The 27,617-nt window shown below is 53.7% G+C and overlaps 10 protein-coding genes across 10 annotated transcripts; 4 read left to right on the top strand and 6 right to left on the bottom strand.

Moving 5' to 3' along the window:
• Positions 1 to 262: 262 nt before the first annotated feature.
• A1O7_09681 (uncharacterized protein) lies at positions 263 to 919 on the top strand (the record flags this gene model as incomplete). Its single annotated transcript, XM_007763667.1, has 1 exon — positions 263 to 919. The coding sequence occupies one exon, from the start codon at positions 263 to 265 to the stop codon at positions 917 to 919; it is 657 nt and encodes a 218-aa protein (XP_007761857.1).
• A 2,002-nt stretch (positions 920 to 2,921) lies between these two features.
• Positions 2,922 to 3,603, bottom strand: A1O7_09682 (uncharacterized protein; the record flags this gene model as incomplete). The annotated part of the gene is made up of 2 exons (XM_007763668.1): positions 2,922 to 3,442; positions 3,501 to 3,603. 2 exons carry the CDS (start codon positions 3,601 to 3,603, stop codon positions 2,922 to 2,924), a joined length of 624 nt encoding a protein of 207 aa, XP_007761858.1.
• A 1,992-nt stretch (positions 3,604 to 5,595) lies between these two features.
• Positions 5,596 to 6,963, bottom strand: A1O7_09683 (tubulin gamma chain; the record flags this gene model as incomplete). The annotated part of the gene is made up of 1 exon (XM_007763669.1): positions 5,596 to 6,963. One exon carries the CDS (start codon positions 6,961 to 6,963, stop codon positions 5,596 to 5,598), a length of 1,368 nt encoding a protein of 455 aa, XP_007761859.1.
• A 405-nt stretch (positions 6,964 to 7,368) lies between these two features.
• On the bottom strand, positions 7,369 to 8,356 carry A1O7_09684 (uncharacterized protein; the record flags this gene model as incomplete). Its single annotated transcript, XM_007763670.1, has 2 exons — positions 7,369 to 8,139; positions 8,186 to 8,356. The coding sequence occupies 2 exons, from the start codon at positions 8,354 to 8,356 to the stop codon at positions 7,369 to 7,371; spliced, it is 942 nt and encodes a 313-aa protein (XP_007761860.1).
• Positions 8,357 to 9,882: 1,526 nt separating this feature from the next.
• A1O7_09685 (S-(hydroxymethyl)glutathione dehydrogenase) lies at positions 9,883 to 11,318 on the bottom strand (the record flags this gene model as incomplete). Its single annotated transcript, XM_007763671.1, has 6 exons — positions 9,883 to 10,083; positions 10,164 to 10,821; positions 10,867 to 11,008; positions 11,054 to 11,168; positions 11,221 to 11,235; positions 11,295 to 11,318. The coding sequence occupies 6 exons, from the start codon at positions 11,316 to 11,318 to the stop codon at positions 9,883 to 9,885; spliced, it is 1,155 nt and encodes a 384-aa protein (XP_007761861.1).
• A 1,119-nt stretch (positions 11,319 to 12,437) lies between these two features.
• On the top strand, positions 12,438 to 16,004 carry A1O7_09686 (uncharacterized protein; the record flags this gene model as incomplete). Its single annotated transcript, XM_007763672.1, has 1 exon — positions 12,438 to 16,004. One exon carries the CDS (start codon positions 12,438 to 12,440, stop codon positions 16,002 to 16,004), a length of 3,567 nt encoding a protein of 1,188 aa, XP_007761862.1.
• Positions 16,005 to 16,237: 233 nt separating this feature from the next.
• Positions 16,238 to 17,124, bottom strand: A1O7_09687 (ATP synthase subunit 4, mitochondrial; the record flags this gene model as incomplete). Its single annotated transcript, XM_007763673.1, has 3 exons — positions 16,238 to 16,486; positions 16,568 to 17,031; positions 17,094 to 17,124. 3 exons carry the CDS (start codon positions 17,122 to 17,124, stop codon positions 16,238 to 16,240), a joined length of 744 nt encoding a protein of 247 aa, XP_007761863.1.
• Positions 17,125 to 18,399: 1,275 nt separating this feature from the next.
• A1O7_09688 (uncharacterized protein) lies at positions 18,400 to 19,263 on the top strand (the record flags this gene model as incomplete). Its single annotated transcript, XM_007763674.1, has 1 exon — positions 18,400 to 19,263. The coding sequence occupies one exon, from the start codon at positions 18,400 to 18,402 to the stop codon at positions 19,261 to 19,263; it is 864 nt and encodes a 287-aa protein (XP_007761864.1).
• Positions 19,264 to 22,754: 3,491 nt separating this feature from the next.
• A1O7_09689 (uncharacterized protein) lies at positions 22,755 to 23,081 on the top strand (the record flags this gene model as incomplete). Its single annotated transcript, XM_007763675.1, has 1 exon — positions 22,755 to 23,081. One exon carries the CDS (start codon positions 22,755 to 22,757, stop codon positions 23,079 to 23,081), a length of 327 nt encoding a protein of 108 aa, XP_007761865.1.
• Positions 23,082 to 24,430: 1,349 nt separating this feature from the next.
• A1O7_09690 (uncharacterized protein) lies at positions 24,431 to 25,411 on the bottom strand (the record flags this gene model as incomplete). The annotated part of the gene is made up of 1 exon (XM_007763676.1): positions 24,431 to 25,411. One exon carries the CDS (start codon positions 25,409 to 25,411, stop codon positions 24,431 to 24,433), a length of 981 nt encoding a protein of 326 aa, XP_007761866.1.
• Between the last annotated feature and the right edge of the window lie 2,206 nt (positions 25,412 to 27,617).

Genomic DNA, 27,617 nt, shown 5'->3' on the forward strand with positions numbered 1-27,617 from the left:
AACATATATCGCTGCACTAACAACAGTTTAGCCGACCCCCGGAAGCGAGCCACCTGTGTCTCACATGGTTCGAACTTTGGTGGTTTCTAATCCTCCTCCCCACCAAAAGCGAGTGCATCGCGCCCTGCCTCGTCCTCCGCATACGAGCTGAACGCAGGAAACTCGGCTCAATAATCATGTGTCGCACCTCATCACGCCGGTCTGCCCTTCTTCTGTATGACTGACACTTATCCACTTCGTCCACAGAAAGCCTGCAAGAGCAATGGCTCCTACAAGCCCTAGTTCCAGGCCTCACTTCCTCCGCGCCTTGTCCTCCTCCTCCTCCTCCGCGAAGCCCACAAAGGACAAACCGCGACTGTACGTTGCACTTTATCCGCGCGGAGACTCTTCAACGGCTTCTACCTTCCGCAACGTCTCCAGCTGTGACTCGTACCACTGGACCCTCGTAGTTGGGCCCCAGACGGCCTGCCGAACAGACGCGGGGACGCGGTACCATGTGGCCCACCTCGACGAGCAGTCGGACAGGTATCTCTATGAGGAGCAAGACATCCCGTTGAGTACAGGTGCGCAGAGATGCTTAGTCCGTGTGGCTGTCTGCAAAGTCTCGGATGAAGAGCGCCTCCGGTCGATACTGCGGGACATGCCTATCCGCGGCGACGACTCGGCGTTCAATTGCCTTTCATGGGTGCGCGAGGCATTTCGCAGACTCCACGACGACGGCAAGGCAGTGAAGACTTATCTGAAGTCGGACGACTGGGACCATGTGGAAAAGTGCGCCAGGAAATATTGCAAGCGGAAAAGAGATGCAGGCAGATTCCAGGAGGGTGCTGCGGTCAACAACAATGGGGTAGCGCCGCCCTGGGATGTGAAACAGATCAGCACCTTCAACTACTGGGAGAACCGCGAGACTACAAGTTAGCGTCTGCAAGGCGTCACACTCTGTGTCGTAGACCACGCCGTGGGAGGCAAGACCGTCTTCAGGACCGCCCAAACCACAATCTAGGTATCAACTCCAGTGTGTACGAGAACAACCGCATAGGAGGGGGGCCCATCACCGCCCAAGTTACGGGCACAAGACCTCAAAGTCAATTTCGTTGCTTGATCCATACTGAGTGTCGAGGAGATGACAATACAAGTCCCGGCAAGTCATTCCCTCTGTGGCTCGGCTAGGCTCCTCACACACCTCGCCCATAATCTACTGTCCTTGGCTACCAAGCGCGAGAAGTTCCCACCCGATATCGCGCCCTCAACTCCAGATCTGCGGCGATGTGTGCTGAGCAGGCGCTCATCACACCTATCTAGCTATCTACCTAGGTACCTCTTCACCATTGCTCCAGGACCAGGACAAGGAAGACGCCGGCCGACGACAATGCGACCGAGACAAGCAATCCACGCAGGAATAGAGGGACTTGATGGTAAAATGCAAGCCACGCAGGAGTACAAGGACCCCGGGGTAAATTGACTGTAACCCATGCACGAATAGAAAGACCCAAAGGTGAAAGCAACCCGCGCAGGAACAGAAGGATCTAAGAGTGCAAGCAAGCAAGCTATGCTGGAATAGAAGAACTTGTTGGTGAAAGCATGCTACGCAAGCCAGCCCGCCATACTCCATACAATGACTTTGATGGCTCAAGCAAGCTACATACGCAATCCTGCCGAATGAATATCACTAATCATTACAAACACGCCGAACACGGACGAGCTGTACCTGGACCGTTTTTCTACGGGCATACTCCTTACGTTCATCCAAGCATCCAGTACCAGTGTGCCGAGGGGTAGAGATATTAGGTAGGAAGATACCTAGGAAGATAGGAATGGAATCTACCGTAAACCAATTACAGTATGTAGTGCAATCCCGTCCCGTGCCATGCAATGCTAATGCGATGCCCTCCCTGATATACCTAATGTACCTGCAAACAGTCATCGATACTACACAACGCAAGTACAATAGCACACCTGCATACAGGCCTCCATACCTACGTACAATAACATGTCCTGCCCGGTGACGCGACACGGCTTCGATGGTCGCCGAGCACAGAGTCTACCTTATGTAGATCGCCTTCACCTCCTTATATACTAGGTAGGTAGGCCAAGTGTATAAAGGACACCACCCATCATGATCCAGCACAGTAGAGGGCAGAGAAAGCAATAACTGTATCAGATTCACTAAAGGCACCACGCTCACCGGGGTAAGCCCCTAACCGAGCTTGCCTATCTCCTCTATGCCCTACAGTGTTGTTGCCAAAGTCTCACGCCAAACATGGGATTCGGAAATGAATGCAATGAATGAACGCCGGTGAGGTCCTTTCACATTTATAAAGAAACGGCGATGCGGTCGTTTCACCGTGGTTCATTCGCTATCCTCCCGGCGCTCCTATTGTTACAAAATTCTGGCGCCAAACACGAAAGCAGGAGGGATGCTCCGAACGGCGATGAGTTCTTTCACCGTGCTTGGATGCCTGATAGATTTGGGAAATTTGTTGAATCTACCTCTATACAGTACCGTATAGTGTAGATGGCCCGTCATGAGCGAGGCGGAATGCCACTGCCATTTCTAACCCATGCACAGAAAGGCACAGGAAAACATCCCAGGCTGGATCCCTTTTTGCCAGCCATGAGTGGCGCTCTGAACCTGCGAAGATACAGTAGATACCGTTGCCCGTGCTCGTACCCGTACCGGAGCCTTGCGAATCCCGTACCTAACTGATGCCGATGCCCATCCCGAGAGTCGTTGCCCAGATACTGTACGAATCCCAGTGTACCGCCGATCGACAGACCGGGCCGTCACCACCCGAACGCCGCGCAGTAATAATTTAGTGACCGCGCCGAAGTGAAGAATAAAGACGACACACGAAAGATCAAAGCCGTGGCTGTGGTGGTGTTCTCTCCTCTTGGCTAGGCCCAAGTGGATGCGCCGCCACCTATAGACCGCGGAGCATGACGGTTCGCTCGCCCTGCAGTTTGGCGGTATTCCTGTCCTTGTCCGCCTTTCGAGCATCCGCTAGGCCTTCGCAGTTATGGGACTCCAACATGCGGTGCTTGCCGCAGAAGCGCTTCTGACAGAACCCGCAATCTCCGACGATCGGCTGGGCCGCTGTTTTGCATCCGTCCTTGGAGCAGCGAGGCTTGTTCGACTTCTTCTTGGGGGTCGAAGCGCCGGACGAAGGAACGGGTGTGGACGAGGAGGGCGTCGGGGGTTGGATTGCCGTCATCTCTGATTGTGGTTGTTGTGGTGGATCTGTGGCCGCTGTGGGACTTCGCGATGGCGATGAGAGTTTCAAAGTGGATAATTCTCCAAGCTTGAGCTCGCCAACGGTGGTGGACGGGTCTAGTGGCTTGCCGTCGAGCATGAGTTGTACGTCGGCTGGTAAGCTCGTCGATGCGGAAAGGAACTCGAGGACGTTCGAGACGGTGTGGACGGGTCGGACATTGAGTTTGATCGCTGTGAGGCATTTGTCAGGATACATTAACTCGCGCGACTTCTAGAAGGCACTGCTTACTCTTGCCACCACTGATCTGCACCTGGATAGCCATGTTGTCGGCGGGAAGCTCCTTGCTGGATGATGTGTTGGAGGAGGCAGAGCCTGATCTTGAGCGATTCATGTTGACGGTGAGGTGGGTGTTGGCAAGACAGATGGCAAGTGTTAACAAGATCAGACTTCGGAAGTGTTAACAAGATCAGACCGAAGTCAAGACTTTGAGGCGGGTGACAAACAGTCGGATGCAGCAGACAGGCTCGTGACTGATGACGAATTCGGATGGAGAAGAGCGGAGCGTCGGCCGACTAATGAGGGTGTCGGTGCTAGTCCGAGCGATAGCGTGACCGGTTGCTAGGTTCAAGGGCGCTGAAAGAAGACGGACTGTCCTAGAAGCAGGTGTAGAAGTGGTAGATGAGGATGGAGGAAGTGAAGATTGTGAGAAGGGCAGAGCCGTGTAATGTATTGCCTGGCAGTGGATGGTTCTCCGTTCGTAGCAAGGACCTAGTCAGATGGTCCGAAGCAAGGTTGGAGACAAACGATGAGGCAACAGGCGGCTACTGTAGTTATGTGGATTAGTGTCAGGGTGGCTGATTTGGAGGCGATGAGGAAACCCTGGATCCTGCGATTGTGGATATCACGGTTGGCGTGGATGGCGGATGCGGATCCAAGGGATCGGATACTTTGGGACGGAGCCAGCACATGGACAAGCACCAAAAGCAGCTGCTTCGTACGAGGACTCGTAGAATTTAGTTTTTAAGGTTGTAACGGAGGTAAAAGGCGCGGATTAGGGGGGTTACGCGGTAATGCAGCCCAGTTAATGGAGTGCCGAACACTGGCGAACGAGACAAGTCGCCGAGTTGCGATGAATCGATATTCAGTCTGAGCTGATGGTTGAGCTGCAAGCCGATGTGATGGGATGAAGCGCATGGTCAATTATTCAAGAGGCCCAGCTGATTTCTCCGGTTGCTGATCATAACTAACAAAGAGTGGCAAGCGCGGCAGACTTTTGGGTTCATCTGCCTCTTGTCAAGCTCGTCTCCATTCGATACCATGCGCTCACCACTACTATTACAGTACCTCCGACTGACTCTCTGTTGGAGCCGTGCTTCGTCTCCACTGACCCTGCCGACCGTCCCTGAAGGTCCAGATCACGGGCCAGCGCTTGCGACCCTTACGTGCCTGTGCGTGGCCCAAAGCAACATGCTAATCCTGCTGACCGCAGTGGCCAGCCGCTTGAGAGGTTGCCCTGCTCAAAGAGCCTGCGCGCTGGTCTCTGTGATGTCCACTAAAAACATCCCAAAGGCCGGCCAACGAGCCAAGACAATTGGGACAATTGCCTTGTTGTCACCTGTACGGGAGTAGCTTGCAGCAATAACAGCCCACATTGATTGTTGTCCTCACCTCATACGCGGTTTTCGTGGGGCGGCGTCTTTGTCAAATGGACCGGTTGGTTTCCTGGCACAGTAACGATGCGGCATCGGACATGAATCTGTTTGCTCTCGTTCAGTCGCCGACTGCGTAGGAAAGTGACAAGTCTGTTCGCAAGCATCATGTCTGCAGCTGTTCGTCCTCGTGTCCGATGCCGGTTTGCAGTCGGAATTTGCCCTTATCAGAGCTTGGGATTTCTGACAATCATATTGCAACCCTTGGTTGATTCGAGATAACCGTGATAACATATTGATCATGCGCTCATAGGTATGGCGAGACAAGGGTCGATGTGCACTTGCAGCGCGGACCTCGGCCGCTCGCTGCTTCTGACGATGTTTGGTACTTCTTTGCTGTTATTGGCGTAGTCGGAAACTGAGAGATAGCTGCAAGCATTGGAGCGGAAGATCTGTCTACTGTGCTTTGCAACACAGTTCGTTTTCGGGGTCCATGACCACATGCATCTCAACGTGATTCTTATCTCCATCCCACATCTTGTTGCCAAGTGGTCAACACTCGTGGTCACATAAAAACTTTATGCGCCATCATATCATCGTCTCTCATGCAGTCATTCAAAGTTCCAGTTTAAGCTTCGTATCCAGACCCTCGTGCAGGCCACCTCCGTCACAGAAATTCGACGGCTGAGGATCATTGAGTCGTCCATAGGTACGTACGCGACCGCCAGGCTCGATTACGCGCCATCCGCCTTCCTATCTCCAGCATCAGGGTCAAGGTAGTCGTCCTTCTCAGCCGCCTCGTATTCTCCGACCAAGCCCATGACCACCTCTTTCGCCTCGTCGAATTCACCCAGCCCTTCCGAGAAGGGTGCTTCCTTCTTGTACTGCTCCAGATATGCATTTCTCTTCCGCATCTTCTCGTATTGCACCACTATCCTCCTGAACAGCGTGGCAACGCTGGTGTGGTTGGCAAGCATGAGCCCAGAGACTCGGTGCGTGTTCTGGAGGTAAGGGGACTTCTTGGTCAAAGCAACCTGGATCGAAGCCGGACCCCAGGGTATGAAGTTCGCCATGCGTCGTTCTCGAATGCGGAGGAGGGACTTGTGCACGTCCGTGGGATCGGCCTCGCCCTGAATGATGTTCAGGATCGAGATGTAGCACGAGGACTTTGAGGGGTTGATCGACACCATTCGGTTCTTGGGCTGCAAGAGGCGGCGCATCACATCCAGTACCGTAGTTTTGCGAACCGTCTTCGCTTGATCCACATTGTCGCCCGTGAAGGGGGTGTAGGCGGTCATCAGGAAGTGGCATCGTGGCGTGGGGATCAACGAGGCAATGATCCCCACCAGGTCGTTGTGCATGTAGCCCGGGTATCTGAGCGTCGTCGTAGAGGCCGACATGACTGTCGAGACCAGTTGATTTGTCTGTTGGAAAGAAGGTTCCTGGACATGCAGTCTCTCGGAGGCGATGCTCGACAACGCCCCATTGTCGAGAACCACCACGCAGTCGGCGTTCTGTGTTAAGCGCCGCATGGTGAGTAGACTGTTGTAGGGGTTGACCACGACGTCGCCTGTCGCCGTATCCGGAAACACCGAGTACGTCTGTATGATCTTCTTGGGGAACCGGTCGTTCATGCGCTCGAGGAGGTACGATCCGAGTCCCGATCCTGTACCGCCGGCTATGGAATGCAGCAACATGAACCCCTCCAGCGAGTCACTTCCATCCGCCTCTCGATCAATCATGTCAAAGATCTCCTCTTGTACCCTCTCTCCCGCAGCGTAGCCCGCAGCCCAGTTGTTCCCGGCGCCCATGCCATGCTCGCCGATGAAGAAATTCTCGGGGTTATAGATGTTCTTGTACGGACCGCTTTGTATGCCGTTGATCACTCGAGGTTCCAGGTCGACGAGTATCGCACGCGGGATGTAGCGTGTGTCGTCGGATTGGTAGAAGAAAACATCTTTGCGGTCACCGCCTTCAGTCGCAAAGTCTTCGAGGTTTCCGTCACGGGAGATGCCGTGCTCCTGACATAGTTGTTGCCAGAAGCGAGAACCTATTGCGTTTCCACACTGGCCAGCCTGGATGGTGATGATCTCGCGGGGCATGGTGACGTGCGTGGGCAGCTGCTGGTGCAGCTGGGGGAGGGGAGTTGGTGAATATGGAGTGGGAGGCGCATTTTCAAGACGCGTAAAAGTCACGCGTCGCGGGTGGGTAGGAAGTGGGGGGCCAGCCAAGTTACAGTGATACTCTCCGGATGGAGTAAACATGTTCTACACACTCTATGTCACCGGCGTTACATATCTCCCAGACCCATGTGAATATTGCCCGTTGAGGCCCTTTCGAATCTTGTTCCACCTCTCAAAAATGGTTGCAAACTCAAGCACTAGATAGTCTTCTGCGAAAGTCATCCGTTGCGAAACTGTCTAAGAGCTGCCGTCTACTGAAAATATCGCTTCGAACAGCATATGCTGGGTCTGTCTAATGCCGAAGTTCTGGTCCATCCCTTCGAGTCACAGCTCCTCTACCGTTTCGGCTGCCTTAGCTCGGATGTTCTTCTTCTGAATATACTGCTCCACCGTTTCGGGAAACTTGCGCCTGAAAGGCCGGGAGAAGACGGCGATTAATATCCACACATATATCGTGTAGAACCATTGAACCCACGTCTGTCTGACTGGCGGTTCTTTCTGATCGTCCCACCCTTCACATATCCTTCTGAATCTCTTCGGATCATCTGTGACAACCCCAGCCAGCTGATGCTGAATACCCCACTTCATGAGGTTGGTGTCGTTGACCGTCCAAGCGTAGAGTGGTCGATTCGCCCTTCGCACGTCGCGCATGAAGCGGGAGCCGAAGGGACCGAATAGTACTTTTTGATGCATGCTGAACGATACGTTGGGTACCTTCAGGAACTGCCTCGCATAAACCGTGGAGAACCCGATGTGCGAGACGGGAAACCCTGAAAGATACTTGGCACATAGCGGAAGATATTTGGCTGCCCAGATTCCCAGAATGACTCTGTTGTTCCACGGTCGGGCTCCAGGATGGACAGACGCCAGCGTCTTCGCAATCAGCCTCATTACATCATCAGAATCGTTGTCCAGCTTGATGTCGAGGAACAGCCAGATATGCTCCAAGCCGGGCTGCGCAACGTATTCAAGCAGGTCTTGTAGTCGTGGCATGGGAACGTGTGGCTCGCGAAGTGTGCGGACGCTGCTCAAAAATTTCCAGTCGCATTCGATTACCTTGTCCTTCAGCCCAAAGCACCGTTTTAAATCAGGATCCTGCAAGATCAGTGACTACGCCCGTACACACCTGCTGGGAACTTACATGGGAAAGAACTACCACCCCGTCCTTGGTCAAATGAATATCGGTTTCAATGGCATGTGCCCCCACTTTGACAGCCCCGATGAAAGAGTCCATTGTGTTCTCGGGGTGTTCGGCCTTGAAGCCACGGTGGGCAATAGCTTGAGGTAATAATTGCTTGCTGTGCCCGTACATTGTCGGTTGCGCCCAGCTTGCTACTTGACCGTCAGAACGGTAGCTTGAGCTTTCTATTGGAGAGGCGGCTTACGCATAGGGAAATCCAGATCTGCATTTCCACTCTGACGCTGAGAGCCATAATTCTGGTCCCCCTTTCCGATCTGGCTCGGTTCCTTTAGCAGCGGATCGGAGGCCTCGATATCCGCGCGATGATGCATATTGAATTGGCGCTTCTGAGAGATGCTGACAGTCCTCCTGAAATGCTTTGCTGCCTCGAACACAGAACGAGGTTTCAAGGACCGAACGGCTAGTCAAAGTAGTGGCGACATCGACAGTGGTTTGCGTAGAACGTGCAGTGTTGAGCGTCCGGCTCTCGAAGCGACTGGAGTACTGTCAAGCCATGCTGTTGACCATTTTGAAGAAGAGAGATGATCCTTTATGCAAAGGGTCCGAGTCTGATATTTCCCAGAACACCGGAACGCGGCTGCTGCAGTGGTCATGCTGGATCTGGTCCCGGAAGCGGCGTTAAGAACGTATGGAAAGTGCGAAGTGGGTGTACAGGGTACGCCACCGCAGGCGAGAATCCGAAACGCCCGAGATCGAGAGCACCAAGGACTGGTGAGCGAGGCTCGATCCTTCAGTTACGGTCAGGGAAGGCGTGTTTGAGCGCCTGCAAGTCCGCGATTCGGTTGCTTGAAAAAGTCAGCTGCTTCTAGAAGAGGAAGGCCATTCACCAATCGCATCGCCATGTCACACCGACACCGCCAGAACTGGGAATGCTTGAGAAGCGGGAGCGCCACTAAAGACACGCCTGGAATGGAAGCTCTCCGGGATGGCCAACTTCCGAGATCTAGGGCACAACTTGAGGCCGTCCAGCAAACTCGAGACCCATACGGAGTACCTCGTAGAACAAGCCGCACCCTGGCAACCTGCCACGTTGTCCGTGTTTCAACCAGTTTTCGCGGGTTGGTTTCAAGCACATCGCATCGTTTGGTTGCAGGCGGATATTGCAGGGCATTTTCGCGCTGCCTCTGGTCCTGATATCCTTTGTACCTTGATATTGAAGTCACCAAAAAGCGGAGCCTCTAAGATAGCACTCAATACCGTCACTTGAGGAATTTCTACTCCCGCTTGGAGCATTACGATCGCAAGAGAAACACAGAGATTGCTGGGCTAGAGCACGCGTCCTGGAGCACTACTCCTGCTACCCCTGATCTGGGCGCAGCCTTGGAGCCTTCATACTTGAAGCGGAGGAGAGAGCACATCCTGTACAAGAGCACAAAAAGAGTAAGAATCCATGGTTCGAAGATTTAATTCCAATACTTTTTCTGTGGCCGCCTAGTGGTGTCTTGCACATTGCATTCCCTCATGTGATGAACGGTCACATGCAATTGCAATCGGAGAGCGACACGCCCGCTTGACCATCGTCGAATCACGAGGTTCAGGACACCAAGGACCTGTTTTGTTCAGAGGCGGGGGCTGTGTGGAAACGAGTCAGCTCATTGAGAGATCAGCCGGAGGAAGTTCTATTACCCCGAGTGTGGTCAGGCTTCCCTCATGTTAACCACACATCGGATGCAATCGCCGGCATGCATATCATGGAAGGCTTCGTTTATCTTGTCCAATGGCTGACGGTGGGTGATGAACTCGTCCACTTTGAGCTTGCCATCCAGGTAGTCTTGGACCAGGCCAGGAAGCTGGGTGCGGCCCTTGACACCTCCGAAAGCGCAACCGCGCCAGACTCTCTGCATATCACTCCAGGTCAGTATTTGTCTCAACGGAAAAACAGGTTGTGAACCGAAGAGGCAAGTTCGAAAACACTTACGCCCGTGACGAGCTGGAATGGCCTCGTGGAGATCTCGGCACCGGCTGGGGCGACACCAATGATGATGGACTGACCCCAGCCTTTGTGACAGGCCTCGAGAGCGGACCGCATAACTCCAACGTTGCCCGTGCAGTCAAAGGTATAGTCACAGCCGCCGTCGGTCATCTCGACCAGCTTCTCCTGGATAGTCTGGCCATCCAACTTGGTGGGGTTGACGAAGTCAGTACCGCCAAACTTTTCCGCCCATTCCTTCTTCTTGTCGTTCACGTCGACCACGATGATCTTGCCCGCACCGTTCTTAACGGCACCTTGGATAACCGACAGGCCAACACAGCCCGCGCCAAATACAGCGATATTCGAGCCCTTTTCGACATCGGCAGTAATCACGGCAGCACCGTAACCGGTAGTGATACCGCACCCCAGCAGGCAGGTCCTGTCCATCGGAGCTTTATCTGTGATGGCCACAACGGAGATGTCGGCGACGACGGTGTACTGCGAGAAGGTGGAGGTTCCCATGAAGTGAAGCAGGTCTTGGCCCTTGCACTTGAACCTCGACGTCCCATCCGGCATCACACCTCGACCCTGAGTTGCTCGGATCTTGCCGCAGAGGTTGGTCTTGCCAGATACGCAGAATTTGCATTCCTTGCATTCGGGAGTGCTTTCACGGTCAGTTGCCGGACCATGCTACGCAAGGACGACTTACTAGAGCGCGACAACATTATCTCCAACCTTCACATTGGTGACACCCTCTCCCACGGATTCGACAATGCCGGCACCTTCGTGCCCCAGGATGATAGGGAAGGCGCCCTCCGGGTCTTTGCCGGACAAAGTATATGCATCTGTGTCTCGTTTTCAGCTTCCGGCTCTTACCCGTCATATGCTCGGCATACCAGTGTGGCAGACGCCAGTATAGTAGATCTGGATGCGGACCTCGTGGGCCTTGGGGGGAGCGACCTCGACATCCTCGATTGAAAGGTCTTTGCCGGCTTCCCAGGCGACGGCCGCCTGTAACAAGTCAATCGTTGACACATACGGCGAGCCCTGTGTGAGAGCATACCTTGCAAGTGATGGTCTAGCGAGATCCGTCGTCAGCACAAATCCCTATCGTCCGGAGCACCTGGCTTGACTTACCTTTCCAGCTGTATCGGAAGGCATATTGATAGATGGGCGAGGTTGAGGAAGGTACAATGAACAAGGAGTCGGGGAGATCAAGTACTCGTAGAGCAACAGGAGGATGAGGAATTATCAACCATCGACCTGCCGGCCCGGGTGGGGTTTTTGTTTTCCATTCCTCTCACGACACGCTGAGAGCGTGAGCATGATGAGGTGGGGTTTCGGAGATGCTGTAGCTATGATGATATGCCACTTTGCCAGAGGAGGGGCCATGGGTATTGGCACGTCAATTTTCCACCAGTGGTCGCTATCCGGGCTCATTCCCGATAATTTTCGTCCAGCCCCTCGATAGGCCGTGGTCTGTTCGTTCTGAGCGCGAAGTGAACTATCAATCAAATCCGCTCCATCACCTCGCAATGTCGCCGAGCTTTCGCCCTCCCACCCACTAACACATTGGCATCGTTAGTCATTCGCTTCCTTCGCTCGAGTGGCACGGAGAAAATTTCCTCAAACAGCTAAACAGCGCCGACCTGCACATCCTCATGTTCAAGCAGGTCCTACATAGTAGACTCATCGGGAACTGTCCCCCATCGATCGGCAATTTACCCATTCGCACTACGCCAACGACCATGAGAGATGAGCGGCCTCAACCCTGATGGGTCACAACCTCCAGCAAAGACCGTCTCGTCTTTCAGCATACCACAGTATTCATGGCAGGCCTACATCCCTCCACTAACCCCGGAGGAAGTGCACCCACGAGAACGGGAGCGGCGACCGCTAGTGTCCGAAGACGATGCAGTCGGTTTAGTGAGTCCTCTCCGTGGTCTGGGTCCCCGTCCGCCAGTACATACAGCTACACCACTCGAGCAAACCTTGTCCGCGGGTCATTTCTTCTCCCGATATCAGCCACAGCCACAGCACCCTGCTACAGCAAGTCACAGCAGATTCCTCGCTTTCAGTCAATCACTCTTCCAATCACAACCACAGACATGGAACCATCCCTCATCGTACGCCCAAATACATGGGCCTGTTGTACAAGACACTCAACTGCATCAATCGTTCTTCACCCACCAGGCCAATGGAGCGCTAGATCGCCTCACAACTCACGTTCCACATCCCCCCCGACAGCAACTTCACCATGGAGAGGATCGAGTACAGGATATGCCTCAGCATGTGGGCCGAACTTGGGGCCAGCCGCCGACTGAAGTTGAGTTGGGCGGTGCTTCCAATGTATCCATAACCCAATCTGAGCAACCGGCATCGCATGAGGACGCCATTGATACTGGCAGTGCTATCGCCACTGGCGCTAGGAAAAGAGGCCGCCCAAAAGTACCGGTGTCGGACCGCCAGCCCGTTAAGCGACGCAAGAAAGGAACAGGACACCCTGGCGGATGGAGCAAGGGCATGAAAATCGGCCCGCGACCTGCCATCGACCCTGGCCCTGAATTCAACGCACTCTACACGCAGGCGCTGGAAGCTTTCATCGACGAGCAGGATTCCGACAAAGCTCTCGATCTAGTCAGTCAGGCCCTCGCAATCAACCCGGAGATCTACTCCGCTCACGCTCTTCGAGCCGAGCTCTTATTTTCAAGAGGTGAGGATGAGAACGCCCTGGCCACTCTCTTTCTGGCCGCCCACGCTACTCCGACCGACCCTGAAGTGTGGTTTCAAGCAGCGTCCGCGCACCTGGAACGGTACAAAGGGAGGCGTGAGGTTGCTTTGCAACAGGCCAGCTACTGTTTCTCTCGTATCATCCACGTCCCTAGTGCTAGGGATAGGCATGTCGAAGCTCGGTTCCAACGAGCTGCTGTCAACCGGGAGCTAACCCACTATACCAAAGCCATGAAAGATCTGGAGGCTATTCTTGAGGTGATGCCCAGGAATTCTAGTGTTTTGCGACAAATTGCAGAGATATGTATCGACCTCAGGGACATTACCCGTGCGAAAGAGGTGTATGAAACGACGCTGACCTACTACCAAGAGAACGGGTTTCAAGATGAAGAGTCTTTCTCCTGGGCGGACATCCTCGTCTACGCTCAAATTCTCGCCCTGGAAGAACCACCCGATCTGGCCATCTCGAACGCCCTGAAGGTGCTGAAGCAGTTATCGCGCTGGTTACTTGGCAGAACAGAAGAAGTCTACTGGGATCGGTTTACTGATGATGACCGGGAATTTGACTCGGAGGATGAACCTCGCAGAGTCCTGGTACCTGAGTTTGTTCTAGGCAGATACCCAGCTGAGGCATACGGTGCCGGACTTCCACTAGAAATTCGAGTCAGACTGGGAATGCTCCGTTTGCGGCAGGGACAGGAGGCTTTGGATGAAGCATTGGCTCATTTTGAGTGGCTCGAACCCGATGCCAGAGATGAGAGCGCCAACGTCTTCGACTATCCCGATTTGTTCCTGGAAGTTGCCGAAGCCTTGCACGACGCTAAAGAATACGATCAAGCGCTTCGCTACTACGAAGCTCTAAAAGAGACCAATGCGTATTCACACACCGACTTCTGGCTGGGTATCGGAGCCAGCTCCTACATGTGTGGTAACAAGACGCAAGCCATAGAATGTTACGAGGAGGCCAGGCAGGGGGATGAGAAGTCTGTGGAGGCCAGCACCCAGCTCTCTAAGCTCTTTGCGGACTTCGGTGACAAGGAAATGGCGATGGAGAGCGCTCGAGCGGCTGTTAGGCTTGCCGAAAGTTTACTCCCCGACCATGGCAAGCGCAAGTACGAGCCGAAGCAGCTACGCTATGCCCGTGAGGAAGCAGAAAAGACACTCAAGGAAGCTTTCCAACTGTCGGGGGACTACACTGGCGGCGTACCGGTCGACCGAATCGAGAGTAAATTAGAGATGGTTGGCCGAGGGAGGAACAGAAGGCGACTCCCGAGGAGACGGCCAACCGAGGCGGAATCGGCTGGGGAAGGAGGGAGGGAGGACGAGGGTTTGGAATATGGCGACGAGCTGCCACCTGCGAATCAGCGGGAGATGGCAAGGTTGATCGCGAGAAAGGTTGCACAAAATAGACAAGATCGACCCCCAGCTCGATTTCAAGCGGCCCTGCCGAAATACGAGTTCAAGGCGAAACGACCGACAGCCAAGGAGAGGGATGCACGTCGGACCGATGCCATTAACGGACTCTACCAGAGTTTGCTGGACAGCACCGAGGCCATGAGAGCCGGCGACGAGCTTGCCCAACACACGTGGATGGGATGTGCCGACACGCTCCTCAAAGACTTTAGGAGCAACCGCACCTTCTATTCTGATGATCGCATAGCGAAAGTTAGTGGCCTTGCCCGTGGGACATTGCTGGAAACAAGAAAGAGATGGCAAGAACAACAGGAGATCAAGCAGGTCCAAGAGCAAGAGCTCGACGCAGATATCCCGATCCCATCGGTCGAGTCAAATCTGCCAATGGAGTACCGCGAAATCGCCTTCTCAGATTGGCTGGACATCTTCCTCGAGTACGCTCTTCTCCTGTCACAGAGCCCTGATCCAGATGCCCAGCATCGCTGCTACACCACGATTGATGCCGCATTGGGCTGCATCATCTGGAAGCGTGACCCGCAGACACTGTTGCAAATCCACATCACATACCTTGCCTGTGCTATGACGCTAAGAGATGAAGACACGCTTTATAACGTGGTGTTACGGTGGTTTCTGAAGACGTACGAGTTCAACAACGATGCATATCGTCTGTTCGCAGCTATCAACCTGCTGTACCCCCACGAGCTCGACAAGAACGGCAAGGATGGGCAGATGAAGAATGCCATGTTTCGTGGCCGATCGATGCACCAATTTGTGCTAAAACAGCTCCTCCTAGCCGATTCGTCTTTACCCATGGACTATGACCCTCCAGTTTTCGGGCCGGCGCCAGATTTCATGCGAAAGGGCGCAGACGCTGAAGAGCAAAGCACCCGCAGCAAGGACGACCTCGCAGGCACACCAGCATCCAGGAGTGCTCGCAGCACCGAACTCGGGGAGAGGACCGCAACTCAAACTCCCCCGTACGGAAATGCCCCCATCGGAGACAGGACCAGAGAGACACCAGGACTCTCACAACAGGCTGAGCAACGACAATCAGAAACACCAGCATTTGTAGATCAACCTGAACAGCGGCTGACCACCCCGCCCGAGCAGCAACAGGTCCAGCAACAAGGCTCGGAAATCACAGAACTAAACGCCCTCCTTCTTCTCCTCTACGGCCAGATCCTGAACGCGGCCGGCACCTTCATCGGCGCTTTGAATTACTTCTTTCGCGCCCAGTCCCTCAACCCAAAGAATCCCGTCATCTGGTTGAGTATTGCATTGACGTATATGCATCTTACCTTTTTCAAGAAGTGCAATAATCGGCACATGATATTACTGCAGGGGTGGGCCTTTTTTGAGCAGTATGCGGATGCGAGACGGGAGTGGGCGCATAGAAAGCTGCAGGAGCAGAAAGAAGAAAACGAAAGGCAGCTGGATTTAGAGGGTCTGGACGTGTTGATAGAGCGGGAAATCGAGTTCAATCGTGCGAGATGCTGCCACATGCTTGGCATGGCTGATTTGGCTGTCAATGGCTATCAGAAGATGCTCTCTTTGGCAGTTCCCTCCTCGGGTATCGACCGAGAGGACACGATGAAGTACACGGATTTCACCATGGACGCGGCGTATGCGATGTCTACGATTTATGCAATGAGCGGGAACATGGAGATGGCGAGAGGTGTGACGGAGAGATACCTCGTGATTTGACGCTACGGAAGGGCTGGGCGGCTTCAAGAACGGACTGGTGTAAAGGCAATGATACCCCTTCGGTGAGGCCTCTAAAGAGAGCTATTTTATGTACAACATTGAACCGCCTTCCCACTTGAAGGCCCTTGTCTGCACGTCCTCAGTCCACCTTGCTCCTGTATCTCACCACACCAACACGTCTTGAGCTTACGCAGTCACGCGGTCACCCAGTCTAGCTTGTCCATTTTGACTGCTCACTGACTCTTGCTTGCAACCAACCTCTCTACATCCGCGACACTCTGGTTCAAAATCTGCTGCAACACCTTGGGATTTTCCAACTCCTTGGTCACCTTGGCGATGATGCTATCCGCCAATTCCTTCTGCTGGCGCTGCTTGACTTGCCCCTCGTAGCGGACCCAGCTGTCCAGGACATTCTTGGCCTCGGCAGCCAGAGCGGTGCGCTGCTCGAGCTCGAAGGCTTCGGCCTCGAGGCGGGCGGTTTCCTGGCCCTCAAGTCAGTAAAAGTCCCCAGCGTGTGAGTATGTCGCATCGGTTCTCGACCCAGGGATTGCGGGTTACTGTACCTTTGACACCTCAAACAACTGCTTGGTGATATCCACGACGTTGCTCAAGGGCTTGACCTCTTCGATCCGCGCCTTGACTGACCCGGCGTGACCTGCCCGCGCCTGGTTCAAGACGTCCTTGATCCGCTGCACCTGGTTGTCCGCCCAATCGCTGTACATGGGTCCCATGTATCGGAAGATGCCGTAGAAGACGGACAATAGACAAAACGCCACGACTGATTCCTCGTTCAGGACGTACAGTTCATTGCTGATGGCCCACACGGAAACGCCGGCGCCCGCGGAGAGGATGGCGGTCTTGGACGCGAGCGACGTGCCCGGCAGGGCATCCACGATGGATTGGGCGGCTTTCTTGGGGTCTTGCTCAGATGGGACGTTCGACTGGTGGCGACATGTGGTTAATGGGGTGCTGGTGCTTGCTGTCAGAGCACGGAGAGGGAGGGTTGATGGGCGGAGTTTGCTGGCTCCTGTGCAGGACGTCCCCTGTTAGTTTCCTATTTGTGAGCTCGAGATGTGGCAGAAGACTAACCGGCCACGCTCCTCGCCAGTCTGGACGCCATTATTGAGGGTGATGTGTGTGCCTGGGCAGTGGTCGTGCAAGCTAGCTCCCTGACGTTGCGAGAATTGATGCTGGGCCGATTGAGAGAAGCTCGATGAGGCGCTAAACTGTATGTGGATAGTGCAGAGTACGGTGCAGCAATTCGTACTCACCTGCAAGAGCAAGGGTTTGACTGCTCCACCGTACATGGACCAACAACAATTTGGCGGAAACCCGCCGCGTTTGCGAAGGTTTACGGAGTACTCGCACTGTTACTGTAGAAGACTATCTGAATGCCCTGAGGATTTGTTCGCTTCCACTTCGAGTGAGGACAACGCTTTCGAGAACAAGATCTCGATATCTTGCCGGGAGACGAGACAACAGAGTCAGGTCCCGACTGCTTTTTCATGGACTTTGCAATATGTCTGGCATCATATCCCATAGCACATGCTTCATCTTCAACCAGGGGTTCTGGAGTGATCTTGCATTTTACCCGTGTGAGTGCGTCGCAGGATCTATGGAGCGGACAGCCGGGCCTTGTTACATCCGCTAAAAAGACAAAGATGCTTCTAACCGACTCCTTCGACACCATGGCTGTCATCCTTGCTTGGAGGCATCTTGGCTCTGCGCAATCAGCGTAGACCATGGCGTAGTCTACGACGCTGAGCAGTTATTGTTATCGTGTGAGCTGTTTGCGGTCTAGGCATCTGTGAAGAGCATTTCTTCCTTAGTGTGGCATTGGCTGGTTGCTTTCTCATAGATTGCGCAGGGGACTTCCTCGTATCTTGAGGCAAAGAATACTAGAGTCTACCATGTGCACGCGTACGTAAAGCATTGTAAACAAGAGAGCTTGCGCTTCAATATCAATGCGTTGGACTAGGACAGCAAATATTGTGGTACTCCGTATTAGCGTGCCGATCTTCACTGGCGTGGCTTGTCAATGGTCGAAAGACCAGCTTAACCCACGTTAGCGCAGAAGCGAGCAAATCAACCGCCGCCAGTCACGAAGGCGACTCTCCAGGCACGTGCTGGACCCCTCCGTCTGTCCTCCCTGCGCTCCCCTCTTGGCTCTCACAGAATTCTCCACCAGCATGTGCAGAAATAATCTGGCTCGATGAGCGGGTTCGCGGTCCATCTCGCCTCGAGATGTTAGAGCACGACACTGACCACATTGAGCACGGAAGACTGGAGGTTACACTCTTTATAGTCTGAGAGCAGTGCTCTCCACCGCTCTCGATCACGTCTTTCTTTGTTGCTTCCTTGCCATCACTCGTGCAGCATGCCTTCTTCGACAGCCATGGATGGGTACGCCGCCCAGATTGCCGCGCCGATGACCATGGCCCAGCGCAAGCAATTGCTCAAGCATCTTCAAGATGCCAGCTCTATTGACAGCCTGCGCCGGCCGGAAATCTTGATGGACTTCTTCACCGACAGTCTCGACATGCGGGACTTGGGCCTCGCAGTGCCGGCACTTACGGGTCTGTTCCACCTAATGACGAAAAAGAACCTCGACTACCCTGCATTCTACCCTCGTTTGTACGCCCTGCTTGATAAGGATCTCCTACACAGCAAGTACCGCAGCCGCGTGCTCCGGCATTTAGACGTCTTCCTGTCCCCAACGAACCACTTGCCCGCCGCGACGATTGCGAGCTTCATCAAGCGTCTCTCGCGACTGTGTCTGTTCGCGCCTCCCTCGGCCATCGTGGCCATCATACCATTTATTTACAACCTTCTCAAACAACACCCAACCACTACCTTCATGATTCACCGACACCCACATCCTCCCTACACAAAGTTCAAGCATAACCTGGGCAACGATCCCTACGACCCGAACGAGCCCAATCCACAACATACTGGCGCGATCGACTCCTCGCTCTGGGAACTCGAGACCTGCCAGTCTCACTACCATCCCACGGTCGCGAGCATTGCTCGAATCATCTCTGAGCAATTCACGAAGCAGCAGTACAACCTTGAAGACTTCCTCGACCACGGCTACGCCACCCTGCTGGAGAGCGAGTTCAAAAAAAAAGAGAAGAAGCCTCCGGTGGTGGAATACAAGATTCCGAAGAAGATCTTCTCTTCCACGGAGGATAGTGAAGACGAAGCTGTTACCGGGCAGCAGCAGATGGACCAAATGCTGGACCTGTGGGACTTTGAGTGATCAGTTACCTGTCTGCCTTCACGATGTTATGAACTACGACAATGAAGAGAAGGTAGACCAAGACAAAAACATAGATTGGGAGGGAATTGTGCATGCGTTTTAGCGGTTCTTGACTTGGTGCATAACTGACGAAGATAGACTTCACTTTTTCGCGAAGCAGAAAGGGGAGGTCACCCCGATCGAGGCATAGGATAGACACATTCTTCAATGCCAAGGTGCCTCATTTGGACACCGATGCCGACTATTCGATGGTCCTCTAACGGATTGTTCGGCCCTTTGCTGAAGCGAAGGCAAAGTGACTAGATCAAAGCTCCGCTCGGACACAGCTTCAGCAGTCTTCACTTTCAAGCAACTTTCCCGTGGGTGCACCGTACGAAGCATGCTTGAGCCCCTCCGTTCGACTCATGGTCACAAGCATGACGATGTTAGATACTAGTACCGACGACATGTTGTAGCTTCTGAGCGAAGTTGAATGAGCGGGAAGATGACCCGTTGCGAGGGTGAGACTCCAAGCCACTCATCAGAGCTTTGCGCAAGCTTCGCAAACCTCGATCGATGTTTACGAGCAAGGACCCGGCTCAGATAATCGTCACTTTATGTTCCCCAGTTTCCTGCCTGCTGACTCTCCTCGGGGCGACCTACTTTGTAACTCTTCGACAGGTCTTTTGGCATCGATGCGCAATTTTGGATTCAAGCTCCAGCATACGCCGCAGAAGGCCATGCCTCGGAGAGACAATGTTTTTCACCTCCGACTTTTGACAGTCACCTGGGCATTTCCCGCTGTGGCCCCGAAGACCCGGCTGAGATCCCACGGACCACCTCTCGCGTCAGGAAGCGGTACAGTCGCTGACGGACATCATGGCAATCCAAGGGTTGGACGTCACTTGCGCAAGACCGTTGTGGCACTTGATATTCGGGTGCGGCGTAGCACGGTAATCACCACTTGAAAAATGTCCTTGGAAAGTGTCAAAAGCGGTCCGTACGAGTACTGGTAGTAAATGAGAGGCCGAAAGAGCAAAGCGCAAAAGGACCGCTGGATGACGGCCGCTATCACAAGTCGAGGATAGTGAAAATCCCCGCTCTCGCTTATCTGCTTGGCCAAAGCTCGCGCAGTCTCCTGTCTGTTTCGTCCATTCGGTCTGTACAGAAATCTGCCTGCCCGTCAATTCTACAAGAAAAGCGATCCTCGTCGGCCGGCGAGCCTCCATTTACATGATGAGGCTCGCTCTCGTCACGATCGCGTTTGTGGAAGTGTCGTCACCACTAATCTGCATAGCTGTCAAAGTCAAACCCGGTCAACGGGCTCCTTGCATGAACGCCCAGGGAGAACCAGACTTCGTGAGAGTTTATTCATGCCACGGCAGTTAATGTTGATCTGTCCTGCGTCACATAGCCACTCACTCCATCTCAACTCCCCTTTAAGCTCACACATGGGGACTACCGACACATGAACCACTCCTGTCGTTCGCATCCTACTGCATTCCCTCGAACTGGACACACCTTCCCAGTTTGACAAATTTGATTCTGTACCTCATTCACTCGAGGACCCATGGCGAGTTGATGCTACGTCTGCCCATTCTCCAATGCCCCTTGTTTCCATTTGCTCGTTCCATGACTCAATGGACTTCAAACAAATCCACCTTCCCCGTCCCTCATCTCAGCACGGATCCCTTCCGGTCTCTACGATGGAGACGTTTGCCACCTCCCCAAATGACGCCCTAGCTGTCGAAGCCGCGACCTTTCTCGGTCTACCGAAAGAGGTTCGAAGCATGGTTTTCCAGCTCATCTTTCCCAAGATCCGGATCTATTGCCACTATGAAGGTTCTTATTCGCAATTTGACGAACAAAGCCAGAGGACAATCGAACATCCAGAGAGGAGGTGGTACAGTCGTGGGTGGCATTGCGAAGGTGCACTACTCCTTGTCTGTAGGGCAGATCCATGTGGAAGTAACATATGTCATTTTCAACGCTCCGGTTACTGTCAGTGGGCACTGGAAGGGCATTTTCTGCCCGTCTGATTTCCCTACTGGGTAGGATGTGTCTACCAGAATTGTCAAATTGCACCCAGGTCGAACCTTCGCTCTTTCAAAGTCTCAAAGCATTTACGGGTACCGCTTCTTAGATCCTTCCAATTGCCCGAACCTCCGGACCGTATCGACAAGCATAGGTCGCTATATCTCCAAGGATTACAACCATAAAATTCACTATCCTTTCAGGCTGCTACCGACTATCTATCAAAGCTTGCGACGACAGTTGGAAACGCGAGAGTACGTGTCTACCGTGCATTTAACCGACCTCGAAGCTATATGCAAGCCCGATGCCCTACAGCACGCTAGAGAGACAGCCCTATTCATCAAAAGAAGGAACCTTACATTCCAATGCACCACGCTCTTCGAAATTGTCTGTTGGGAAGACATTGCATGTGAGGGTGAACCGTATCGAGAATGGGACCCACGTTATGATCATGAACCTGACTTTCGGCATACTTTTAGTGTAGTAAGTAGCCCAGATGCGAGTTGTGCCTCAAAACGACCTGGTCTGACATTGGGTTAGCTCGTCTTGTGGGACAAAGATGGTTTGAGAATTGAAAACATGCCGAGCCTGAATGGATTTTTTGGAGAGCCTGAGCGGCAGAGGTGCTCTGGCAGCAATATATGGAAATCCGCCGAGTGGTCCCCCAAAGGTCGGACGGTCTGGTGGCACGACAGAAGCGACGGCAGGCTTTCCCGGTGGTTCAAGTCCCAGGAACTGGAAGGACGGGAAGTCCTCCACCGAAAGAGTTTGGGGTCGGAAGAGACAGACGATTCCAGCGTGGTACGACCGTCCTGAAATGATTGCCGCCGTTCGAAAACCCCATCTGAAGCAGGTAATTCAGGTGCTGGGACGCGCTGTGAAGAGGCTGCCGGAACCCAGAAGTATTTGCATCAGTGACTGAGTGGCGGCCAGTGATCATTATCTGCTGTTGAAGTTGAGGAGATCAATCACAGAAGAATCAACCCACAACTGTTGAGGATCCCAAGTATTCGACTTTGAAAACGAACATGTTTACGGACCGTAACGATGAACGACAAGAAGTATCTCCATCTTCCAGTCATTGCCCTTCTCGTTGACTCAGGTCGTTGATGAACAAGTATTGACGTATCGCGACAGCTCCGTTCGATATCCTACCTCGTACCGGCACGGGATGATCCTCCAGAGTGGAGTGGATATTCTTGGCATTAAGATAAGCATATCGCAGCGCGGCCAATCGACTATCAGCCTGGCCGGCGCATGCCCCACGGTCGGGATGAGGGGTAATCACCTAGAGCTATCCGCGGACCACGTACGGAGTAATGTGGATAGGAATGCTGCTCGCTTTTTGCGACAACCCGATAACTCGACAACCCGACATCTCGGTATCTTGACACCTACCTAGGGACTACGTCCTTCAGATATCGTGACCCTGAGCCACTCGAGCTCTATCCCGCCTCTGATTTTTCCATCTGTCCACCATGCTGAACCACATCTGCTATCGAGCCCTCCGCAGCAGCAGCAGGCCCCTCGCCTCGTCGATGCTTTCCAGTCCACTTTTCCGTCGGTCATTCCACCCCGAACCACGTTCCTTCCATCATAGTCCCCACGGCACCCACCGCTTCGTGTACAGATGGATCATCCAAGCTATCGGGACACCCCTCGCAGTCGCGTACCTGTGCGATAAAGTTTCCTCCTCCGAGCAAAATGGTGGCGGGAAGGAAGGCTTCAAGCTGGAACTGGAACTGCCGGGCATTGATATGGGGATTCTGACGGAGCCCATTCGGAGGGCGCAGAGTTGGACTTAGGGGCAGTGGCGCTCGTCCTGACGCTGACCTCACCTGACCTCATCTGAGGGAGCCTCGACACGGTACCGGTGACACTCATTCGATTCAGTGGGCGCTGAGAGGGAGAGGATCGACGTGTTTGGCGCGCTACGTGGATCGTATCGTGCGGGAGAGCATGCGCGCGAGGCAATAGCGCAGCTCCCGGCATGCATTTCATTTCGTACCTTGTGTATGTGAAATTATGTACTTATGAGATAATGAAACCAGCTTGTGATGACTATAGGTACTGTACTTCGATATAGCGCGGCCTCTTATTCACGAGGAATACGTAATTATGCAGTTTCATCGCTCGTCATTCGTCTGGTGGAGGTGAGAGTGTGGTCGCTTCCAAATATTCCAATCAAGGGCGGGGCCGGGGACTGTGAAGCCGTATGCATGCGGTGCGATACCTTTACGTCCAGTATGTCTCGGGGCAGCGGCGCGTCTCCGATATCTCTGCGTGCTGGGAACGCTTCATCGCCGTTGCTTGTGTTATATTCTGTGGGTGTCAAGCTCCAATCACTATAGTTCAGGTAAGCCACCTAGCGACTGTGAAGCACCCTTGGTGCTCCGGGCTCAACATGCCTTACCAATGAGCAGAATGGGGTCTCCGTAACTGACACGCCGAACCACGAACAGTGGTAGGCGTTACGGCGTCCATAGCGCGCTGTTCATTACAAGCCAGCTACGTCTCGAGATCCTTCCACCCATCCTGTTCACCATCACACCTAATGACTCTGTAAATCCAGGTATCCGCTGACACGATTGACAGACGTAGCCGCGCAATGTACGTGGTTTGATGTCTCGCCATTCATCCAGCTTTCCGCGAACCCAGTGAGACGAACAAGCACAAGATATCTAGACTGCTCGATGGCCATTCACACGGCTCTCTACGCATTCGTCCTTGCAGCTGGATTTCCTCGCGCGAACGAACACGGCTGAAACAACATCCTGAGCAGGGCGTAGGACTTGTTGCTCTTACAGAACCAAAGCGATCAGCTTAGTCAGGTCAACAAGGCACTTCAGCAGACCGAAGGCACACAGGCCCGCCGTGCTAGAGACTTAGCTAGCGGACAAGTGGATGGATACTGGTTGAATGGAAACCATCGGCTTTTGATCTTTGAACTTGCGTTGATCATATACACGTGTCGCAAGGAGATATATTCTCGGCCTGCTTGGGGGTTATGCATAGCCGTTCATGTATCCCTAGGTTCCCTCGATATTCCGCCCACGAGCAGTCCAATGGGGAATGACTAGTCTCATGACTTCGCCCACGACGCTGTTCTGCATGTATAGTTTTGCCTACAACGACTCCTTGCACCTTGTGCACATCACAGGCCGTTCTTCCTCAAGAATGCCAACACAATGTTCGCCTGCTGTGCCAGATTAGTCTCCAGTAGAAAGTGACCGGCGTCCAACAGGACGACCTCGGCGTTGGGAAGGTCTCTCTTGTAAGCGTGCGCCCCTGGTGGGACAAAGATGATGTCGTTCTTCACCCAGGCGGCCAGCAATTTGGGTTGCATCTGTCTGAAATAGGCCTGCCATGACGGGTAGAGCGGCACGTTTGAGCGATAGTCCGTGAGCAGGTCGATCTGAATGTCCCGGTTACCCGGTTTCTCGTTGATGAGCGAGTAGTCTAGCCAGTAGGCCTCGGGCTCGATCAGCCGGGGTTTGGCGCTGCCTGTCGTATACTGCGATTGGATGCCCCGGAGGCTGAGGACCGTGCTGTTGACAGGGTTGGCAGCGGTCTGAAATTCTGCCGGCGTGGTTGCGTTCCAGAGGGGAAAAACGACTGGAGGCCAGAAGGACTGACCGAATCCTTCGAGGTAGGCGTTCGCATTCTGTGAGATCAAAGCCAGGATGGACTGCGGTCGCTGGATGGCGAGGCGGTAGCCGACAGGCCCGCCGTAGTCGTGCATATAAGGGATGAAGGAGCTGATATTCTTGGCATCGAGGAACGCAGCGACCGTGTCTGTGAGCGTCGTGAAGCTATATGCGAAGTTTAGCGACGAGGGGACCGTGGTGAATCCAAAGCCGGGATAGTCTGGTGCGATGACATGGTAGCCATGTCCTGCCAGAATGGGGATAAAGTTTCGGAACTGATGGGACGAGGAAGGGAAGCCGTGCAAAAGCAGGAGTGTGGTTCCGTTGGAGGGCCCGGCTTCACGATAGAAGACGTCAATGCCATTGGCAAGGGTGATGTTGCCCACGGTGTAAGGCAGGCCCGACGAGGGGGTGGTGGTTGCATGAGCGACTGCGAAGGCGAAGAGGGCAAGGAAGCCGAAGATCCATGAGATGCTGATTCTTGACATGTTGCATGTGTTTTGGAGCTGATGGATGTTAGCAACTGTTTCGAAGTGAAGGCAGTTAGGGAACGAGTCCGGATACATATATGGGAATCTCTTTCTATCCTCAGTCCTTCCCGTACACATGCATGTGATTATTCATGTTCGAAGCTGCTGCTGTGCTGGTGGGCTGACTCCCGGCTTCCGGGCCCAACGAGGCGACCGTGGAAGCAAATGGATGTTGGTTCGTGCAAGATGCTGTTGCGCGGCTGTGCCTGTACCTTGCAGATTCGCGATGCCAGCTAAACGTCTGTCCGTCTCCAGGCAGAAAATCCATTGGTAGCTGACACACAGCATTTCCCAATGCAGAAGGTTTCCAGGTCTTGATATGGAAGAGACACGGATCCTGAGGGATCTGACAACCTCCGCATCAGGTCGAAAAGCTCGCTTGCTGACGAAAAAGCCGTGGATCCCATCTCGTGGCATGCAGAATGGCTAATGCTGTGTCGTGATTCGGCCGATCCGTAGGCGCCACCGCCAACATCCACATGAGCCTAAGCGCATACAAATGGATGCTAAGGTCAGGAAGCTGCTCAAAACATCGAAACTAGAAGACGTGCCTCTGCACCGCGCGGCACCGTATGCGAGCTACGATCGTCACTCACTTCCGGCAAGCACCGCGGCAGCTGCAGGAGGTCCACGGCAATGCTCATTAAGGTGACCCGTGCCGGGCGACTTTGATGCAGGAAACGCCAAGAATTGCCGCGGGTCGGGCTAGCAAGGGTTCAAATGCCCCGGAAAAGGCATGGCGTAACCTAATAAAAGGACGACAATGCAGAGAGAAGACGAAAGCGTGGTTCTTTCCACGCGTGGAGCTGACTCCTCACATGGTGGTCCGGCTGCTGTTGGATACAGTTCCAGCTGTGGGCTAGAAGCAGCAGCAGTGTTGGGTAAGTGTCGATTGATGAAATGTTGACTTGAGGTGAGATCTGTTGAAAGCTCTTGGCAGGCTGTCACAGTTAGGCTTCAGCCCTGTGGCCTGTGAGGATCCCGAGTCAGTCCATCTCTTGCTGCGGCTCATCTTGTCGCCTGGCCGGCGCCTGGCATGTCATGGATCTGGTCTCTTGTACGCTTCAAGAAGGTCTTTTAGTTCCTCCGATTTGTGTTCTTTCATTTTACAAGAGACTTGGCCGCCGAATGAATCAATTGGGACATCCCGGCCGCGTCCCGGGTACTTTTGCAGTAAGCTGGCTTGTGCCACATCTCGTACATACCGAGGTGCTCATGATTGAATATGCAACAGGTGCTCTTTATGCAGTCTAGGTTGCCAGCGAGGACGCGCCATGACAGAAGTCTCCGCGACAACCATAGTAACGAAAACAGCAGTCGAGTCTGCAAGTAGCGCGAGTCCACAAGGAACACAGACGGAAAATCTCCACGCACGGCCGTTGCCACGATGATAGTAGTGTGCAGGCGTCTTCTGGCTGGAGACGGTGCAGATTTGACGGTACTACCATGGCAGACACTAATTCCGCCTGCCAATTGACGGAGCATTGCGCGCGTGTCGTTAAGGACACTTGAGTCTCCGAACGTGAGACGGTGCATGCCTCATGCAAAGTCGAGACGGTGTGGTCTGAGAGGAAGTTGTCTGCCTGCCGTGCCCATCGACAGTATGACGCCAAGTCAGAAACGTGTGGTCACATTGACGCGTCTAGGGGATGTTGTGACGGTGAGGTGAGGCTGGTGAGAGCAAGAAATGAATCAACGCCTAACCAGACACGTCAGCATGAAGTCGCCGTGATCGCGTGTTTGTTCCGACGAGTTTCATTCCGACGCCGGAGCAATAACCACGCTCGGTTCACTGATAGCGTGGAGCGCGATGCAGTCAGCCCAGCTTCACTTCTTAGACCGCCAACAAGGTAAGATACTAAGTAGCTGACATCTCCGGCCATTCCTGAACACGTAACCTACTACGTATCGCGTCATTTGAGCCGCAGTCTAACAGACCCGAAAGATCGCGTGAGGTGAGAGTCTGCACGCCGCTCCACACAATAGCCATGCGGCTGACAATGCGATAGAGCAGTGATCATGTCAACTCTCAGCACTGAACCTCCGTTCTCTGGTCGGTTGCATGCTCAACCGTCCGCGAGGTCGCTGCCAAGCAGTCTAGCAACATCCCTCACACGCACCCAGTTATCGAAGTCTGCAATTGTACTCTTTGGGTAATAGCTAG

The sequence above is a fragment of the Cladophialophora yegresii genome, assembly GCF_000585515.1.
Source record: "Cladophialophora yegresii CBS 114405 chromosome Unknown aczIN-supercont1.7, whole genome shotgun sequence".
NCBI classification, from domain to species: Eukaryota; Fungi; Ascomycota; class Eurotiomycetes; order Chaetothyriales; family Herpotrichiellaceae; genus Cladophialophora; species Cladophialophora yegresii.